At 37.5% G+C, this 20958-nt stretch overlaps 1 protein-coding gene across 5 annotated transcripts in view; it reads left to right on the forward strand.

Moving 5' to 3' along the window:
- Positions 1 to 20958, forward strand: part of CHD7 (chromodomain helicase DNA binding protein 7) — a 130973-nt gene that overhangs the window by 97440 nt on the left and 12575 nt on the right. For all 5 annotated transcript variants that reach the window (XM_061994727.1, XM_061994731.1, XM_061994730.1 and 2 more), the window contains 12 exons: positions 4404 to 4580; positions 6030 to 6173; positions 8422 to 8677; positions 12902 to 13112; positions 13632 to 13827; positions 14056 to 14223; positions 14845 to 15024; positions 15312 to 15422; positions 15508 to 15713; positions 16671 to 16870; positions 17459 to 17618; positions 20608 to 20697. In XM_061994727.1, coding sequence (XP_061850711.1) covers positions 4404 to 4580; positions 6030 to 6173; positions 8422 to 8677; positions 12902 to 13112; positions 13632 to 13827; positions 14056 to 14223; positions 14845 to 15024; positions 15312 to 15422; positions 15508 to 15713; positions 16671 to 16870; positions 17459 to 17618; positions 20608 to 20697 — 2099 coding nt within the window. The remainder of the gene's footprint in view (positions 1 to 4403; positions 4581 to 6029; positions 6174 to 8421; positions 8678 to 12901; positions 13113 to 13631; positions 13828 to 14055; positions 14224 to 14844; positions 15025 to 15311; positions 15423 to 15507; positions 15714 to 16670; positions 16871 to 17458; positions 17619 to 20607; positions 20698 to 20958) is intronic.

Raw genomic sequence — 20958 nt, forward strand, 5'->3', positions numbered from 1 at the left:
TGTATAGGAGGAAAGAGATCTTCAGTAAAGAGCAGAAAACTCAACAGCACTTTTCTCTTTGTTATTAATGTTGTGGGTAGCCCAGTTATGCCTAGTTCTCACTTCCTGTCCTCAAAAAGAGTGTTGAAAACCCGGAGTCCTTAGAGCAAAGCTTTTGGAGGTGTTGGTGTGATTTAAAAATATGCTTTTACAGGGAAAGAATTGAATAAAAACTCTTCCTGAAGGTGATGACTGTGGCACAACTGACATGGCATTAGGGCAAACAGAAATAGAATCACATACTTAAATATAGTTGAAAAATACAGAGTTAATTTGTGTTAATTTGTTACATCTTTTTGGCCTAGGAAATAACTGTTTTCTCAGCAAGATATCAAAGAAACTTTGAAGTCAAAGCCCTATATGCTTTGTTAAAGAAGTCTGATTTGAGTAACAGTTGCTACACTAAGGTCTTCTAATGACTTATATTCCTTATGATAATAATCACATTTAGATTCTTATCTAGATGTATAACACACAAATTAACTGGAATCGATTTATACTTTTTCTGGTTTTAAAATTATTTATTGTGAGGGACAGATATGTAGTATCAATTTTGAAAATGTGGATTTGGTCAAATTCTGTCTCTACTAAAGTGTTTCTGGTGTTAAAAATCCTATATGTATGTTTATTTGTCGAAGTGGAGCTTGTTCTCAGCATATTCTGCCCCTTAGGATGCAGCAGTTATTTAGCATGAAACCTGAGGAAAGTCATTAGAAAAATCCCACTTACTGTGCAGATTCTTACTGTTATTTTGGCAATATTATTTGTTGATCTAAAGGTAACTAAAAGCATGGAAAGCAAGATACTGCAGAAAGTTTTGTTGCCTCTGTTGCCATATTTTTAACTCGCCACTTGTAATGACTGTAGGAGTCGTTTGACCTCATAGCGAGTAATGATAAAGCACTCATGGCACAGAAAAATAAATCATTTTCTGCTAGCTTTACCTCCTCAGCTTGCGTAAGAGGAGAATCAGACAATTGCCGTGGTTGGGGATAAAGGAGAAATGGGGTGAACTTGTCTTTCTGGTGTGTCATGAAATCACCTTCCCAATTTTGTAAGACTGTCTCAGTTGTGAAATGCATGGTGGAAACTGAATTACAGGCAAAGAAAAACCTTTTCGTGTTCTGACAAAAAGAATCCCCAGGTAGTGTTCAGTCTGGCATCCTCTAAAGTATCATCAGTGAGTGTACAATGGAGTACGATAAGAATCGGAGAGAAGGTGGGCTTTGGCAGTGTCATTTCTAGTCTCCTTGCCAAACACATCAGCCCAGACAAAGGCATCTTTGGCTTTTTAGGTCTTAACATGAGAAGAGGCTTCTCAAACTGAGATATTTCTCAAAAAGGCAATTGAACATTGAACAAGTCTGAGTGGTTTTGAAGGGCAATAACAATGACAGCATGCATAAGAAGCACCTACCGTATCTGCAGTAGTGGGATTTTCAGAGTCAACACCAGTAACCAGAGTCAAGTTGTTGTGAAAACCTAGAGAGTAGTCAATAACAAAACACATTTCTGCAGTGGTATGACTTCCAACGCTAGACTCCATGCTACCAGAGACCTTCCTCTAAAATCCCTTCCTGCCCTAATGCTTACGACAGCCATGCAGAGAAGCCTGTACTGGCATCTTGAGCAGTATAACTGAAAGGTTCATCTGGGGACTTTCCCTGCTTGGACTGTCAAATACACAGGATTCTACCTCTGTGTTGTTTCAAAGAGCAGGAAAACTGTTTATGCCAAATGAAGTTAATGACAGAGCCCTGCAAAAGAACTGACTTGTTTGTGAGGGAAACTTACTTCATGGTGTAATAAGGACTACAAAGAGAAACCATCCAGTTCATGTGTAGAAACAGAGTATATAATGTCTGGTTGATTTTAACTCAAAATAATCTTATTTGATGTTCAGGACTTTTTCTGATTTAGTGGGTGTTGGCTTAAGAGTATTTTCTTGCCTGCGTGATTTTCTTCCTTGCTTAGAAGCTGCTGAGCTGTGAACATGTCATCGGCATAGGATTACCTCAGATTTTTGCAAAGAATGCTTAGCATGCAGCAGGCAATAGGGACTGTCTTTCACCCAAGATAATGTTGAATTGCATTTTACAAAGTGACTATGACTTAGTTTTCCAGATGCCTTCTGTCTAGAGTCGGCTAACATGCACATTTCTTGCATCTGTTCTCTTGTTTTTCAAAGTGGAATCTGAGGTTCATGGAAAATAAATGTCGTAATCTTTCACGGTTCCTACTGGTGAATCTTTTTAGAAGTCCACTTCTTACACACATCCAACTGAACTTCTCGATTTTTATCTGCCAATACATAATACCTTGGAACATAACCCAGTTTTTGTATTCATGTATAGTTATTGAACCTCATAGCTACCTCCATTGCTTGAGTTACTTTCAAAATAATTTCCCAGACAGAAAAGAAAACTGCTATTAGGAAGACTGATTTTCTCAAATGGAAGAACTTGTCTAAGTAAACAGACACGAAATTCCTGTGGTTCCAACATTAGAGAACTTCATTCGGATGCCACACTGAAACAGGATAAGTTGATTGCTACTTGCTGAAGAATTCAGCTGTAGCAATGCTATAGGTCACTTTTCTTGATAGTTTCTACATTTAAATTTCTTAAATGTGACATTTAATAGGATTACTTAGGATTCTTTCCTATACTTCCCTAAGCGTTGGAGGCCTGAAACTGTTGAACAACATCATTCACTTTCTAAACCTCCTGGAGAGCTCTTGGAACATTCTGCTTGATTTACTTCTGTATTCTTCAGTACAGCATTTGACTGTCTTACAAATGATGTGAGCTCTTACAGCAAGACCACTGTGCACCTTTTAATATGAGATTTAGACAACTTGAAATAATAAGATCGAGAGTCCCTCTTGTGACTTTTGCTTCATCTGGATGTGTTACTGGAAGCAGTGATCATTTTTGAAGAGCACTGCTTGCTGTTCAGTTGTGAGGTAGCTCGTGGAACTGCTTTCCACTATTGAAAAAGAATCTCCTGGGCTGCATTCTTGTATTTTCACGGTTGTATCTGGCTTACCAGAAGGTTACAGCATTTCAGTTTGCTGGCTTTCTAAGTTGCCCACTTGGTGTATCTTCATCTGCTGTTTATTAGGTAACAAGTCTTTGTCTTCCTAAGAAGGCAAATGTTTCTGGACTATGCTGTGAGAAAGCACTGTTGAGTAGGTCATTACTTACTCTGAAATACTCTGCATGTGCATAGGCAGATTTGATGTTGAGTTCAGGCTATCAGATTTCCAGTCGTGTTATTGAGTCAGTACCCAATTCTGATCCCCACAGTTTGGAGAGAATTATATGCAGGTCACTTACAAAAGAATTCAGATTGCATATGTTTGAAAGAAGAAATGGTCACCTTACTATAAAATATCTATTTCTTTTGAAATGTATTCAGTATGCAACCCATGGCATAGTCCTGCATTGAAAACGTAGAATGGCCTTGAACTTATGTGAGGCCCAGCCTTGGAGAGATGGTGTTTCTGTGCAGGCCCAGTGCTACTGGAGATTACTTTTTTTTTTTTTTTAAACTGAAGGTTAAGTTTTTGTTTGAACAGTGCTGGGAAGAAGTACAGCAAAAATGTCAGAAAGATATCCATTTCATAATCTTGAACAAAGTCTATTCAGGGCTTTTTTTAAAAAAACAGTATCAACCCTGAAAACAAGACCCTCAATTAAACAAATAAATAGTGAATATGTTGCCAAACTTGAAGTTAATCGCCCTGTTGAGCTTCCCTTAACACAAATGTACAAAAAATGTAAAGGAAGCATATGCAAGAGTAGACATTTTCTATTTAAGAGTTCAGACATTTGCATCTTTTCAGAGCTGTACTAGAATTGTAGGTGTTTTGAGTAGTTGATATCAGCAAGGAAAAGTTTCCTGTTTGTTTGTATAAGTATTCTAAAAGTCATAAAAATGAAGACTTAATGTGCTTCTGACTTGTTTGGATTGTTTTGGAGGACCACCACAGACCTTTGATTGAAAAGAAAAAAGAGAATTATCTTGAACAACCATATTTGAGTATTGCAGCAGTACATTAATGCTTCAAGGCATTAGTGTAATCCATATGAATTACGACTGAAATACTTGTTTCAACATTTTTATAATTAATATGCAGTGATTCTGTGGGCCTTTCTACAGGATAAAAAAGATAGCTAGCAGGAAGCCAGTAGTATAAGTACACATTTGTATTCCCACATCGAGTCAGTAATGATGACTTTTTTTCTTTAAAATATTTTGCCCATTGGACTGTTACACATTTTTAAAGAATAAATTTTGAACAGGAGTTGATTGAACTTCCTTTCTTTGCCACAGAGTTTTAACTCTGCTTTTCTTTTAAGGGTCGTGTGATAAAGGGGTCCTACAAATTCCATGCCATTATCACAACATTTGAAATGATCTTGACTGACTGCCCAGAGCTGCGTAACATTCCATGGCGTTGCGTGGTCATCGATGAGGCCCACAGGCTGAAGAACAGGAACTGTAAGCTTTTGGAAGGACTCAAGATGATGGACCTGGTCAGTGTGTGCATCTCTTATGTCTTCATCTTCTGTATTTTTATTACTCTTGATTTATGGTTTCCTCAAAAAGTCAAATAGAAGGTTTTCTTCTCAAGTAAAAGCATGATGTGCTAAGAAGGGAATATGCCTGAGAAAGTCTTCAAAAGACCTGAAAGCATATGCATACCTTGAATTTTAGAGTGCTGATGTTTCATAAGTCTCTTCATTGATTTAGACCCAAAATTATGTAGATTCTGTTAAGAGAATCAGGATACATTTGTTCTTCTCTTTCTCTCTTCATGTGCCTTACTAGTGCCACCTTTACATAGACTTTTATTTAAAGATCCAATTGTGGTCAGGTGGCCAAATATGTGTGAGAGTTAAACTGCTCTGTATTATTGTCAGTTCTAATAATTCCTGTGTGGCCACAAGGAGCTTATTTCAGACTGAGCAAAGAAAGGAAAAGTGAGTTGTTTTCTGATGCTTACATAAATATTTATTATGTTACATGCACAAAACATGTATTAAAGCACACAGAAAAACTAATATGATGGGGTTTTATATGCCGTTTTAAAGGTGCTTTTTTTTTTTTTTTTTGTTCCTGAAAATATGTTGAAAAATGTGAGAGGAATGCTGCAGCCATGCTAAGTTAATATCTGGAACTCAAAGCCTCTTGTTTCTTATAAAAATAATAAGAGGCATAAACAATAGCTTACAGAAGCATAGGTGACCTATAGGTCACTTGCAGTTTCTTTTTGCCAGTTTGTCAAACAACAGTTTTCTTGAAGTAGTCTTAAGGCTTAACAAATGAAAGTTTGTAGAAGTGCTATGTACAATTTATTTTCCATATTATAGTTATTATTGGAGGAAAGCTGAGCTTATAGGCTTGGCTATAGATTAAGGATATGAGACTTCCCACTTCAGTTCTTATTCTACTGCTATATTCAAGTTTGACCTTTGCCTATTTGCTTAACCCCTCCGGGCTCCTCCTCTAAAGAATATGCAACTTTTTGTCCCATCTCTACCAGTCTCATGCTTTGTTGTGATAGGACTCTGCTTCAGAGAGTTAGAAAGTAAACATAGACCTGCCCTGAAGAGATCGAGGTACCTATTGGAGGTGTAGTAAATTAGTGGATTTGTATTGGAAGTGGTGGGATAAGTTCAGCTGTTACTTTGCCATTCAAAGGTCATTGTAGTTGTGAAGGAGCTGGCATGTTTTGAGTCAGTAAAATACCTTCTTGTATCTGGAGGACCTGTGAAGGTGCCTAATTAGTGACGTATTTTTCCTGGGCTGTTGCTGAAGGAAGACCAGAATACTAGTTAGAAGTGTCTTGAAAGAGCTATATAAGAGGGGAGAGGGAGCAAAGATGAGAAGTGTGTATGGGGGGTGGGAAAGATAATTTTGTGTTTTCTTCCATTGAAATGGACTTAGATGGATCCCTAGGCAACTATTTCTTAACCTTTCAGGAACATAAAGTGCTGCTTACTGGAACCCCTTTGCAAAATACAGTAGAAGAGCTGTTCAGCTTGCTTCACTTCTTGGAACCGGGTCGCTTCCCATCAGAAACCACATTCATGCAAGAATTTGGTGATCTGAAAACTGAAGAACAGGTAAACTTCTACACACTTAGCTTTCCATTTGAATACTGTGAATTTATCCATTTTATTATATCTCAACTTCATTATTTGTTTTTACAAGTAATGCCTATTTACTTTTTGGAGGACCACAGTAGTTTTCTGCCTGTTACCCGTGTTTTCATTTTGTTGACGTTTTTGCTTTTAACCAAAAGTATTGTGTTTTCACTGGGCTGTTTTAATCCTTTGTCCCTTGGTGATGCAGAAATGATGAGACCTTCCCCTCATTTAATGTGGTGTTTAAAAACAGAGGTGGGATGTCTCTGTGCTGTGTGTTTTAGATCTAAAATGTAAAAGCTTCCAATGATTTATATAAAACTTAAATTTCTTCTTGAACATATAAAAATGTTTTTAAAAGTCAGTACATTACACTCAATCACCTTAAATAGGTCAATAGGTAAAAGTCAAACTGTCTTCATCAAATCACCTAACTCTATGACTACATGCATTTTTTGCATGCAACTTTTTGTTGACTTTGTCTAAGAAATCAATTTTTAGTAATTCTAGCTTTTGTGTACTTGAATTTATTAACTTTTTTTTGGAGAGCAGCTTTTTCATAGGTTAATAGTGTAATTTACAAAACTACTCTCCCTCCAACCCTTTACCTTTTGGACAAAATCATAGCAGTCCTGGGGTAATTACAGGATACATTTCCACAGATTGTGCAGGCAGTTGCATGTCAGTCAAGCTGGGCTCTGACCTGTCTAGAAATGAGCCAGCTCTGGTCCAGAAGCTATGTAGTCCCATTAAAACAGTGCTTGAGTTGGAGTTAGTGTATCCTAACTCTCAGCATAGCTTTTGTCTGCACAGCTCAAAGTGTCAGCGGGGTAGAACTGAAAATTTTTGAAGCCATATATGGAAATATTGTTGGAATAATGCTATCATCCATGAGCAGAATTGGAGCCCAGATTGCTTGGGTCAACAAGTTTTGGAAGAAGTACTTTCTCTGCCAACACAGATGTTTTGGGATTTGATTTATCTCCCAAGTGATAGGTGAGATTAAATGTCAGTGAATTAGGTTTCCTCCTTCTATGGTCCTTTTCCATGTATTTTTTTGGTCATCCCTCCATATTAATTTATAAGATCCCTTCTAAACCCTACCATTCTATGATTCTGTGATTTCTTCTATAAAAATTGCTTTATTATTAAGGGAATAGTGTGAATTCTGGATAAAGTGCTTCTATTTGGGTTTCTGCTGTGCAGCTCTGCATCAGGAGATAATGATCAATTTCAGTGTAAATGATCAGCTCATCAGTGCTGACCTGGTTTGTACTTAGAGGAAACACAACCTAAACCAACCCAAATCATAGAATCATAGAATGGTAGGGGTTGGAAGGGACCTCTAGAGATCATCTAGTCCAACCCCCCTGCAGAAGCAGGTTCACCTAGATCAGGTCGCATAGGAACATGTCCAGGCGGGTCTTGAAGACCTCCAAGGAAGGAGACTCCACAACCCCTCTGGGCAGCCTGTGCCACTGCTCCATCACCCTCACAGTAAAATAGTTTTTTCTTATTTATATAAATGCCAGACTTCTTTTTATATGGAACATTCTAGATCTTTTTATGTAAGAGGACTTTACAAAAACTTGACAAAATTTTGCTCATTTTTTGAGGAAAGTAAATGTTTCCACCCTTTCCCAACATCTGGGATATGTTTTAAAGTATATGCTACAAAACTTGACAACAATAAAAATTACCAGCGTGTTAAAAATTTACAGAAATAAAATGTTTTCATTTTGAGACTAGATCTAAATACTTTTCTACTTCAAAAGATACCAACACTAAGCGAATAAGAAAATAATTAAATCTATGAAGGGAAAAAAAATACTGTTAAACACTGTTTAGTGGTTAGAAGTTGACTGCAAAACTTGACCTTACAGTCAGGTTTGCTTTTGTGGTTGTGCTCATTTAGAATTAGCTTTGCATGCCTGGTGTGCAGTACTGTCCTTGTTTTAAAGGATATTTCTAAGTGACATCTATTTAATAAGATGTATTAAACAGAAGTGATAAACACTAAAACTTTACTCTAGAAGTGTATATCTCACTGAGTTAAAAAGGAGAATGCAGTCTTTGTGTTGATGAGGAAAGATTTTTCTTTTTGCAAATATTCTCTACTTGTGATCAGAGGTAGGACGCAGGGATTTCAGCGATAAGGTAATTGGAAAAAAAAAAAAATATTTGAAGCCTTACAGTTGTAATGCAGTTAATTTTTTATGTTTCCTAGGTGCAAAAACTCCAAGCTATTTTGAAGCCGATGATGCTGAGACGTCTGAAGGAGGATGTAGAAAAGAACTTGGCTCCCAAAGAGGAAACCATCATTGAAGTTGAGCTGACAAATATTCAGAAGAAATACTATCGTGCTATTCTTGAAAAGAATTTCACATTTCTTTCCAAGGGTGGAGGTCAGGCAAATGTACCTAATCTTTTAAACACTATGATGGAACTAAGAAAATGCTGCAATCATCCATACCTTATTAATGGTAGGCCTCCTATTTTTGTCCTTCTTTGAAAAATAGTTGTAAGGAAGTTTGGTGAATTAGAAATTCTGTTATAGTATGTCTTTCTATTCAATTAATTTAAGAAGAAAAGTGAGATAGCCTTTTAGGTTCTCTTAGGTATGGATGTCTTCTAGTCGGGACAATATTACTTTTGAAGACGTTGGTGCCACTTTTTTTCCAAGGCTTCCCAGCCCTGAAAGACCTAATGTTGGTGCTACAACTTTTCCTTTCTGTTATTTTTGACAAACAAGACTTCAGTTCTTGTGCAGATTGTTGGATACTGGCTGGCATAAATATGGCATTTTTTTCTTCAGAGTTATTGTTAATTCTCTATGGAAAGAAAATAAGCATCATCTATGAGATAAAAGAAATGAGATGAAAGAAATTATGATCGGGAGTACTTTTATGGCTACATGTTGTCAGTTCATTTATCTAGTCAGGTTCATTTGAATGTCAGACTAGTGTCAAATACTCTTTTTCAGTGTGATACTTTTGGTTATAGATCAGGATTATCTATGGCGTATACTATACAATGAGACAGCTAACCATAGCTGTCTGAAGCATGTTAAAGTGTACAGATTGATGACGTCAAATCTTCTCTTTGAGAGTGTAACACAAGCCTCTATACAGGCTTGGATTCTACTAGTTTCTCGTTTCCCAACCTCTCTCCCTTAGTGTATGTGATTTATGCTATTGTTGGTTTAATGCTAGTTATAAGCCTCATGGTGAAAGATGATTTAGTTCAAGAGCCATGTGTGATTACAGAGTTTTTTTGTTGTATGACTTCCATATTGACTTTTTTTGCTTAATTGGAGGGAAAAATATGTAATGTGATTCACAAAATGACATCTAATTCTATTTCATGTGCAAGTAATCATTCCAAAGACTTGATACAGAGTTGCTCCAAAGTACCACAACCTAAGCAGGTTGGTGAGCTACTCAGTTTCTAAATTCAGATGGGCAAACAATGAGATAGCTTTGTGGTTCTGGTAGAATTCTTTTGTTTGTTTGCTTATTTTTTATAAACCCATTTGATAAATGAGTGTACAAGAAGATAGTTCAGGATGTTCAGGTAATGAGCTTCTGGACATGATGCTTTATACATTCCTTGGATGTCACATAGTTTTAACCTTACCATTAATTTTCCTTTTTTCATGATTGCTAAAAGAAAACAACCAGAATTCATGAGTACTGCTTTGTAGTGTTTCCTGGCAAACGTTGTATCATTTAGTGTCTGTTAGAAATTGTTGAGTTCCAAGTGACTATATAGAAAATTTCAAGTACTTTTTTTGATGACTGTACTTTAACCCTAATAAAAGGCAGCGGAGTTGTCTCTTTAGCACTTTTGCTTTTATAACATTTTCTGACTTTTGAACATTTGGACTTGTTTGGTTTCGTGTAGCAACATGGCAGGTATTTCAAGCCTTGAGATCTGAAGGAACAGTAAGTGAATCCTTTTGTTCATCGATAACTGATATCTTTGTACTTAGAATGATAGCACAAGTTTCTTGTAGCTCTGCCAAGAGGTTTTGCAGTGGTAGTTCCTCATGTTGCGTAGTGTTCTCCTGATGAATGATTTGTTAACAGTAGGTTCTTGAGGCTTAACTGCTTTTATAAAGGAGTGTCTGAATCCTCATTTTCTTCCAAATTTACTGTTTTTGCGAGCAAGCAGTACTGCCTGTGTATTTGAATATCCAAGTACAACACTGTATGTTTTGTTTTGCATAAAAGTTGCAGTCGAGTCTTATAAATAATCTTAAGTTAAAAGCCATAGGAGATTATATATATGATGGTAGGAGTTGAATGTGGAGTTGCTTTTTTGTTTATTCCTTGATTGGTAGATCTGTTCTGTGTAGGGGAGAAGGGTGATCTGGTGAGACTGACTTTTGAGTAGACTTCTAGAGGGAGTGACTTCATTTTGTGTATTCTCTAACCAACTTGGGCAAAGTATTGTCTGACATTTTTGTTAGAACTGGTCTCCTTTTTTCTCCCTAGCAACCATTCTCAAGTGTTTATACATCATTCTTCTTTGTCTCCCAAGAGCCAGCAGTGGGGAATGCCTCTGTACTTATCTGAGAGTATTGAACATTGGAAAGGTTTCTTACTCTGTTCCTTATACCCTCTTTAGCACTGGAAACCCTTCCTAATTAGGAGTGGAAGTGAAGGTTTCCCTGTTGGACCAAGCACACATTCAGATACCTCCTTTCATCTCCTATTAAAAATCAGTTAGGATGGGAATGTAGTGTTACAGACTTACAGGTACTACATCAAGTGACCCTTAGGTAATAGGCTACTCGGTGTACGTCACTTAATTGCAATTGAAGTAGAAATGAAAAAGGCAGGGCAGTATTTTACAGTGGATAACTAGGATAGGTTTATTTGAAAGAGCAGATTTTTGGAGGTCATGGTCTGTTGTGGAAGTGGGTATTATGGAGACTAAACTCTGATACTGAACATTTGCCATTCATTAGACCTGTTTGTGGGGTGTATTCTGGTGTGCTTGGCTTAGGTGGTGGACTCTCACAGATGCTGAGCTGTGTATATTTGTTTACTTTGTGGTAGTGAAACTTAAAAATTGGATATCACAGTTGAAGAAGAAATAAATGATGTAATCAAGAAAGATCACTGAATTTACTCTGTATGAACTACTTGGTACAGTATCCTGAGATTTACTACCCAAAATTCTGCTTGTTTTACAGATTGGGAAGTGGTGTGATTGAAGGGATCTTGAGTCATGCTGCAGTGATTGTACTATTTAGACAGGGGTTTATTTTTCCTAACGTGCAAACCATTGGGATAAATAATGCTTGGAGAAGGGAATCCAGATAAGGAAAATCCAGGGATGTAAAACTGCCTTCAAGTATGGTTACATCTTGAGTCCGTTAAGTTCTGTGAAAGCTAGTAGTGCAAGTGTATTGAGCAATGCAAAGCTGTCAGACAGCCTGCTTACAGTAGTACCTAGTTAAGGCACCATATTACAGTAGGCACTGAACCAATGATCATAGAGGGAGGGTGTATTTGCATGTTTGTTTACAGGCATCTACTTAGAACTGAGACAGGAGAGAGATGCTTAGCAGAAGCCTTGGCAGTAAGCTGTTCTTTCCCCCTCCCCCAATCCTCCCAACTTTCGTTGTTATTCAAAAGCAGTATTGCAACTGAATGTTATGCAAACCAGAAATACTTTATAAATTATGTTTTGTTATTTGTAAAGAAAAAAAACCCAAAACACAGCCCCCTATAAAAAAACTCCCACAAGAACAGAAAGACTGACAAAGACTGCTCCAAAGAAGGGTTTATTTGGATGTGAAATAAGCTTAGATTCCTAATCATTTACATAGCCCAGAATAGTAATCTGATAAGTCTTGTAATAGCCTCCTGTTTGTAGAAGTGACACAAAAAGTAGAGTAAAAGCATCAGAGAGGTCAAAGAGAAAACTTGAACTTCACCATGTGGTCTTCAGGTAATGAGCAATAATAAGGAAATATTTGCTGCTGTACATATTCATAGGCAATGGGAGGGACAAGAAAGAAGTTTTGGCTGTTTCTGGAACAAATACATACATTGAATAGCTTCATTAAACTGAACAAAAAAAAAAAACCTGTCACTGAGAAAGAAAGCTAAGTAGAAGGTAAAATAGTAATTTTGTGGCTGCTTATTTTTTCCCCAGAAATTATTTTTTCCACTGTTTGGATTTTGATTCTACAATTAATACTGGAAGGAGCAGGTCCAGGTCATACACGTGTTTAAGCCTTGTTTTGATTTTGGAGGCACAGACATCAAATAGGACTCATATTCCTTGTATTTTCCTGGCAGACCAGATTTTTTTTTGTTTGTTTTCTTTCCTGTTGCATTTTAAAAAGTATAGAAAATGCATTTGGTTGGTTGGAATGCAGTTTACTTTCTCATTGTTTTTCTTTTTCATTGATTTGTGTGCATCTAATAGTTGTGTGAATTCATTTAGGAAAGGGTTTATTCCCATTTAAAAGAGGGGAAGAGGAAAAAAAAAAGACTGCTTGAAGTTACTTTTTATGTGTACTGTATTTGTGTATCTGTTTGCTTTAAGTTTAAGCTTAATAATTTTTATAAATGTTTATTCACATAAAGCTTAAAACATTCCTGCAGTTTCCAAAGGATATTGAAGGCGAGCTCATTGTTTATTAATAAACCCCTTTGCAGTGTTCATATATTGCTGTCCAATCTTTGCAGGTGCTGAAGAGAAAATTTTGGAAGAGTTTAAAGAAACACACAATGCCGACTCTCCAGATTTTCAGCTCCAGGCAATGATCCAGGCTGCTGGCAAGCTAGTACTGATTGACAAGCTGCTGCCAAAACTGAAGGCTGGTGGCCACAGGGTGCTTATCTTTTCCCAGATGGTGCGCTGCTTGGACATACTGGAAGACTACCTCATTCAAAGACGGTGAGAGCAACAATATAATATGATTCTAAATAAACTGTGCTTTCCTCAGTGGCCACAGTATTTAACCTGTGAGTAATCCGTATTGAAAAGGGATGAAATTCAAACATGTTACAGTATTTTCTGTAGCGGTGTGAGTAGAGGGAAAAACATAACTGAAAGTTGCAAGGACTGAGATTTTTCTTTTGGGTAAATACAAAATGACCTGACATAGAGAGCTTTAAACCTCTTAGTACACAACTCAGATAAATATTTTGGTGGCTCTGGAGTGTTTTAGCTTAGGCCTGAACGTTTATTTCCTTCTGTGGAGCATTTGCCAAAAGGCGCAGAGCAAGAGACAAGGTGGCATGTCTTCCACTGATGAAGTTTGAGGATACGGGAGCCGTCACTCAGTTTTTGTAGCTCTTTTGACTTTATTGTAACATATTTTCATTTTCTTCCCCTTTTTTTTTTATTGCATATTCTTACCAAAAAATAATGCTATTGCAGTAAAGTTCTCCTTTTAATACATCTTTATTTTAGGTACCCGTATGAACGAATTGATGGCCGAGTAAGAGGCAACTTGCGTCAGGCAGCTATTGACAGGTTTTCAAGACCTGATTCTGATAGGTTTGTTTTCCTGCTGTGTACAAGGGCAGGAGGTTTGGGCATTAATCTTACTGCTGCTGATACCTGCATCATTTTTGATTCAGACTGGAACCCCCAAAATGACCTCCAGGTAATATTACAAGAGGTGATTCTAGTGAAAATTCTTCTTTGCCTTTTTGCTATGAAATTTTTGTTACCTGTTAGAGAAATTATCCATTTTCCCTCTCTTGAAGGCATAAAGATTATTATTTACATTGGAAGTAGTAACTTTTAAAGTAAATTGTTCATATTTATTGTTTTGATTTCTTTTTTTCTCCTTTCATCATCTCTAACCGGGTATCTGTCTGTGTTTCATCAGGCTCAAGCACGGTGTCACAGAATAGGACAAAGCAAATCAGTGAAAATTTACAGATTAATAACAAGGAATTCTTATGAAAGGGAAATGTTTGACAAAGCAAGCTTGAAGCTTGGCCTTGATAAGGCTGTACTGCAGTCTATGAGTGGAAGAGAAAATGCAACAAATGGGGTGAGAATTAATATATTGAGGTGCACGATCAACAAATGCTATGTTTGTGTGTTAGCTAAACAGGGGTTCTCCGATAGAGTACAGCATGTATTTTAAAGTAGGGTTAATTAAGGCCAAGGCTACATGAACTGGCTCAGCCTATCTAATGGCTCACTTATTGCCAAAAGGGGGCAGGTGGAGTCATGTTCCATCAATCCTCATAATTTTCATCATTCCACTCCTTTCATTGTGTTATTCCTGACACTTTTTTGAAGTTTTTCTAGTCAGTCTTTTCTGACGTAACCTTTTTACTTTGAACTTTTTAAATTATATTTTTTGTCTGGTTAGTAAGTTAAATCTGCTTCCAGGAGGAGTTCAGCAGCCATCAGAAGTAAAGGGATTAAGTGACAATGCATTATTAAATCGTTTAAACTTGTGTAGCTTCACCCTAAGAATTTACTTGTTTGTATCCTCCTTTAAAGGTGACTTCTGCATGAGTGTTTAATTGACCAACACCACATTAGAGTTTTGGTTCTTAAAATGCTAAATAAGAAGATAGTAAATCTGATCATGCTGTCATATGTACATATGGGCTGATGCAAAAAAAAAAAATTCCTAAAACCGCTCTCTGACATGTTACAGGTGCAGCAGCTTTCTAAGAAAGAAATAGAAGATCTTCTTCGAAAGGGAGCATATGGTGCTCTGATGGATGAGGAAGATGAAGGGTCTAAGTTTTGTGAAGAGGATATTGATCAAATTCTCTTAAGGAGGACACACACAATTACAATTGAATCTGAGGGAAAAGGCTCAACATTTGCAAAGGTGTGCATTGACATTCAGAGGAAATTAATAAAATATGACCAGGATAGATGAAAGTGGACTTAAATTGCCTTCTGTGTCGATTTAGTGTTTCAACGTACTTGTCTTGAGTATTTTTCTCTCTAGTTTTGAAATGTGTGTATTTCCAGTCATGGTAGTTTCCAGGTGTATCTTTTTTCTTTCTTGAAACTACCACTTTGTAAGTCCTAAATATTATATTTACCCTTGAAATAGATATTCCTTGTAGCATGCAGTTAAGAAACCAATGCATGTGTTTTCACATTTACTAGGCTAGCTTTGTTGCATCTGGGAACAGGACAGACATTTCCTTGGATGACCCTAATTTTTGGCAGAAGTGGGCAAAGAAAGCTGAGCTGGATATTGATGCTTTAAATGGAAGGGTAAGAACTTTATGATCGTTCCTGGTGCAGTTAAACTGAAGATTTTCTCCACTCCTAAATGTCTACATTTTCACTTTCATTTTAGAATAACCTAGTTATTGATACGCCAAGAGTAAGGAAGCAAACCAGACTGTACAGTGCAGTCAAAGAGGATGAACTAATGGAGTTTTCAGACCTGGATAGTGATTCTGAAGAAAAACCTAGCACAAAGCCCCGTAGGCCTCAGGACAAATCCCAGGGTTATGCAAGAAGTGAATGTTTCAGGGTGGAGAAGAACTTGTTGGTTTATGGGTAAGGATATACAGATAAAATGTACCTGATTGTGGCTAAACAACTGAAAATGTGGAAGTGGCCTCTAGTAAATAAGTCATCCTTCTCTTGGACATGTTCACAAAGCCTCTTTTACTGTGTAACCTTTACCTTGTTACACTGTATACACGCCAGTGAGATTTTTAAGTTACTGTATATACGAAGTTGCTTATATATGTGTTATTTAGCTTAAAGTATTGGAGTGTCTCACAGATGGCCATGAGCTCACTGGGAAGATAGGTAGCTTTGTGATGATGGAATATTTGTTTCTGAATTCTCATAGTGTAAAGAATTTTCCTGAGTTATCCATGTTTAATCTGACTTTTCTGAGTGTTGCGGAGAAAACAAAGTGTATGATAAAGAGCAAGATGATTGAGATCAACAGTCAATCTAGAGGTTTTCAACATAGATTCTGGTATTTTGGCACCACTTAAATTCAGCTATATCATACTTTGTTTTTCCCTATTGGATTAACTGATTTGAGTTTTATCTCTCTGCAAGCAAGTAGCTCTGTCTGACCGCTAACATGGACTTCAGAATTGCTGTCGTTATTTTGGGAAGTTGCACGCAACAATTGCTAATAATGGATTTTGGGATCAAAATAAGAATGATTCCCCAATTCCCGTGATTGTAAGAACTGGTCAAAATTCCTATTCATAGCTTACTGGGAGCAACGGAGTTAAACATATGTACTTTATTATTTTGAGTGTAGTTCAATTGCAGCTTTACGAGCAGTGAACTTACTGCCTGTTCCATAAAATAAACATTCTTAACTCTTTGGTGCTGGAGGTTGGATTCCCTGGTGTAACCTGCAAATGCAAAATGCATTAGTGCTAACACAGGAGGTCCCAAACGTGCTTGGTACCAGGAGTTAAATTGAAAGTCACAAATTAAAATACCAGTGCCCTGGTTGTTGTATTGAACATATTTTTCTCATAGCTGGGGTCGATGGACTGACATCCTCTCACATGGGCGCTATAAACGTCAGCTAACAGAGCAAGATGTGGAAACCATCTGCCGGACTATCCTGGTATATTGTCTTAATCATTACAAAGGGGATGAAAATATCAAAAGTTTCATCTGGGATCTGATCACTCCAACTGCAGATGGGCAAACTCGAGCTTTGGTTAATCATTCCGGTATGTCTACCACAATCAAGTAACGATGCTAGTAAATAGGAAAGAATTGCTTCAGTCGTGCCATGTATTTAGTTTAAACTATAGCCATTCTGACATGTTGTAGGATCTTGTCAGATTTTATGAGTCAGGTGGGCTTTGACTTGGTCTGCACTTAAAGGGGAAGTCTCCCTCAGACACTCTGTAGAATAGCATGTTCTTTCCCTTAAACCAGCTTTGAACAACTATTTTAGCGTAATTTTTAAGTGGTACCTACTGCTGGAGTTAATCTCTTTCAAACCGCCATAAATCAGAAACCTTGTTTCCTTATGGCCATTCAGATTCATGAGACGTTTTCCAAGAAATATGTATGTAATACCATTTTCTGGCTAGCACTCTTTAATTTTTGTGATCTTCACACCTAGATTTGCATGGAAAGTTTTGGTTGGTTTTGTTTCTCGCCATTTTCCATACTGAATTGTGTTGCTGTTCAGTTTTTGGTGGTTGTGTTGTCCATAAAGGAATTAATATAATAGCGGTACTTAGCTTTAAATGTTCTGAGTGAGAGCTTTTCTATTCAGATTGTATAATAAATATTGTGGTTTCATGTAGGTCTGTCTGCACCAGTGCCCAGAGGGAGGAAAGGCAAGAAAGTAAAAGCCCAGAGTTCACAGCCAATGTTGCAAGATGCCGATTGGCTCACAACCTGTAATCCAGATGTATTATTTCAAGAAGACAGCTATAGGAAACATCTCAAACATCACTGTAATAAGTAAGTATTAGTAAATATTTCTTTCAGAGGTTTTTTGCTTTGTGCTTTCGAAAAATCCACATCTTCTTTGAATACTTTTAGCGGAACAAAGGGCCATTTAATAGATGTAAAGGCCATTATGACTTTGAATTTGAGGATAATCACCCTAACAGATATCTGGATGCTTCTCAACGCTCTTTATTACTGACCAGCACTTAAAACTCAATTCTGAGGAAATTTACTTTCTACGTACTAAATAAGAATGGAATCAGATGAGGTTATTCTTTTTACCATATATAGGAAAGACTATATCCCTGCACTAAGTCTATTTCTGTTGACAATTGGTTGTCTTTTAAACAACAGCTGTTTTTCTTACCCTTCTTGTGGGATCTCTCAGACTGGTGTCCTTAAAGTTCTGTTCCTTAGATGTTAAATATCCAGTTCATAGTTTACGAAGTTTCATGTAGTAGTTCACCTTTGTGTATCTCTCATCTTCCTTCCTTTTCTCTCTTGCTGTCCATGTTGTACAAAACATTTCTTCTTTTCTCCTTTGAGATAAAATTTCTCACCAAGCTCTCTTACTGGAATCAATGCCCAAATATAGTTTTAAAAATTCTCAACACATTACTAAACTGAAAGCCTTTGGAGATAAAGATCATTGTATTTTGGTTGGTTGTTATGTTGGTTTATTGTTACATGAATATCTCCTAAGAACCTCTCCTGCATTCTTTTAGCTTCTCATTTGTAGTATCTTAGTTATGTTTGTGTCTGCTTCCTTTGACAGTGTCCTGGACCTCCATCTCAGTTTACTATATTCTGCACTATAGACATTGAACCTAACCCTTGTCCCAAAAATATCTTGGTTTGAGGTTGAGAGGGGAGATTGGTTGCTTTTAGGGTTTCAGGGTTTTTGTTTTTAAATTTGTGCACTTCATTGTATCTAAACCATGTAGATGTAATGCAGTTACTGGAAGGTTATAATTACCTGTATGTCTTACTGTTTATTGAAGTTATTGATTTGAAAAGTACCTGTGGCCTGTCAATAGGGGGTGTGATGTGAAGGAGGAGAGGCATTTAAAGGGTTATTAGCTCCTTCCCAGATGCTAACCAAGCTTAATTCTCAGATGATGAAAACAGATACTTAGGAAATTACGTTATCAAGTGAGCTTTCAAATAGACTGCTCCCTGATTTTTTTCTAAACTGTTACCCAGATCTGTTATTACATTTCACTTGCTCTTAAAGTAATTAAATTCTTTTCTGTAATATTTTTTTTAATCTCTCAGGTAACTTGTCCTCATTACGTGTTATATCAATTTGCAGATCAAAACTTAAAATCATTTTTTTAAATGCTACTTCTGCTGTAATAATACAGTAGAACAATTACAAACATCAGGAACACTGAGAGTGTTTTCAGTTGCCATCTTTTTCCTTCACTTCCCAGATCCACCAGGACTAAGTGAATTGTAGAAGCAACATGTTTAGCCCAGGTAAAATCAGAGGTGGAAGCCAATTAATAATCTGAATAATTTCCTTTAAAAGGTAGCAGTAGTTACTGGCTTTGTAAAGACTGGTATCCTGTCCTTCGGTAAAATGTGTGCTGTTTTAATGCAGGCAACTCTTGAAAGGTGCAAAAAACCTCTGGTTTTTTTGGTTGATGATGGGTTTTTTGCCTGCACTTCTTCTTTTTCCTGATGTAACAGCTGTTACTGCTTAATACGAAGATGGTAGAGACCCTCAACAGCTTATTTACATAGCCACACAGGGAGCAGGGACACCTTACTGGTCCCAGTTATTACGCATACAAAAAGAAGCATGTCTGACATGTTTTGAATTGCAGACATGACCTTCATTCAAATCCCTGCTCTTCCGAGGTTTGCTTGAATAACACGTGTAAAACCGGTTGCATCAGATCTCTAATGAGGAGCTCTCAAAACTGGTGGTGGTCTAAATTTTTCATGCAAGTGGGTGATCAGATTACTTGCCTCCCTGGTCACCCTTGCTGTTCCAGGGGCGGCAGCAATTCAACAGTTGCCGTGATGGATTTGGGTACAGTGAGAGGGCATGCTGAGTAATCTCCATCTTAGCTGGGACTGATCTTACTTCATGAACTAGGCAGCAGGGGGTGCCCTGAATTGGGTAAACATAGGAGAAGAGGATTGTTCTCAGGTAGGTGCATTTTCTGCAGACAGAGATGACCTCTCCTCTGGTCTCCTTGAAAAGCCAGTCTGCCATTCTCTCTCCTGCCAGCTTCAAGTCTGACCACCACACCTGACAGGGCTTCCAAAAATGACCCTAGTGTTGCAGAGAGGAGGAAAAATAAGCATGGACAGTGAAGATTTTTCACATGCTTGTAGCAGTTAGGTTGTGCGCAGGTAAAATTAAATAGCAGTTTGAACTGTAAAGAGTAAAAATAGTTGATACATCCGAAGGGAACTGAGGGATTATTTATTTCCCCCCCCCCCCCCTTCTCGGAAGCAAAAAGTTGTATAATCTGAAAAACCTGACATTCCATATTGAGGGTTTATTGTAAGGTAGTAAAACCAGATTTTATATCTCGTTTATTCCTACAACTTCTGATGTGCTTCCAAAAATGGTATTAAGGCAGCAGCTGAGGAAATTTTATGAGATAATGAAGCAGAACAGTTACTGAAAGCCATCTGCTCAGTTGTTTACAAACTTGCTTCAATACTTCAGAGGCAGTGGTAGAGTACGTGTCTAAACTTCACAAGCTGCACTAGGTAGAACTAAATGAAATGCGCCGGGGCCGGGCTGAGCTGGGTCCCTCTCTGTGCAGTGTAAGCGGTTGCCAGGCAGGCCTGTTGGAAGCCAGCAGAAAGCACCACACAGAGGTGATTATGTGCCACCATCTGTCACGCTTCAAGCCTACCATACAGCATGGCTAATCAGCCTTGGCAGGATGATGGATGAACAGCAGCAGCTGCCAAAAGCCACTGTTGGCAAACAGTCCTGAAGTTAAGAACTTTTTCCCCCCTCTGCCTTCCTCTCCAGGGTCCTGCTGCGTGTCCGCATGCTCTACTATCTACGACAAGAAGTTATAGGGGACCAAGCGGACAAGATCTTAGAGGGTGCTGACTCAAGGTTAGTGCAAGTGCAGATTTATTTTTCACTTTACGATGCTGGCTTTTATAAAGTACGTGGACTATAATAATGCAGCGTTTAAAGATTGTCGCACCTTATCTCCTAAATGTCTGTTCTTGGGCAGCCTTATTTATTTCATCAAGTGCAGTGGGTAATTTTCTCAGGGGAGGAAACAATGTGGGAGATGACAGAAGCAGATTTTCAGTACTGCTGATATTGAAGGATTACTCTATCTCAATTAAAATATTTAAAATAAATGTA

This window comes from Colius striatus, chromosome 4 (assembly GCF_028858725.1).
Source record: "Colius striatus isolate bColStr4 chromosome 4, bColStr4.1.hap1, whole genome shotgun sequence".
NCBI lineage: Eukaryota > Metazoa > Chordata > Aves > Coliiformes > Coliidae > Colius > Colius striatus.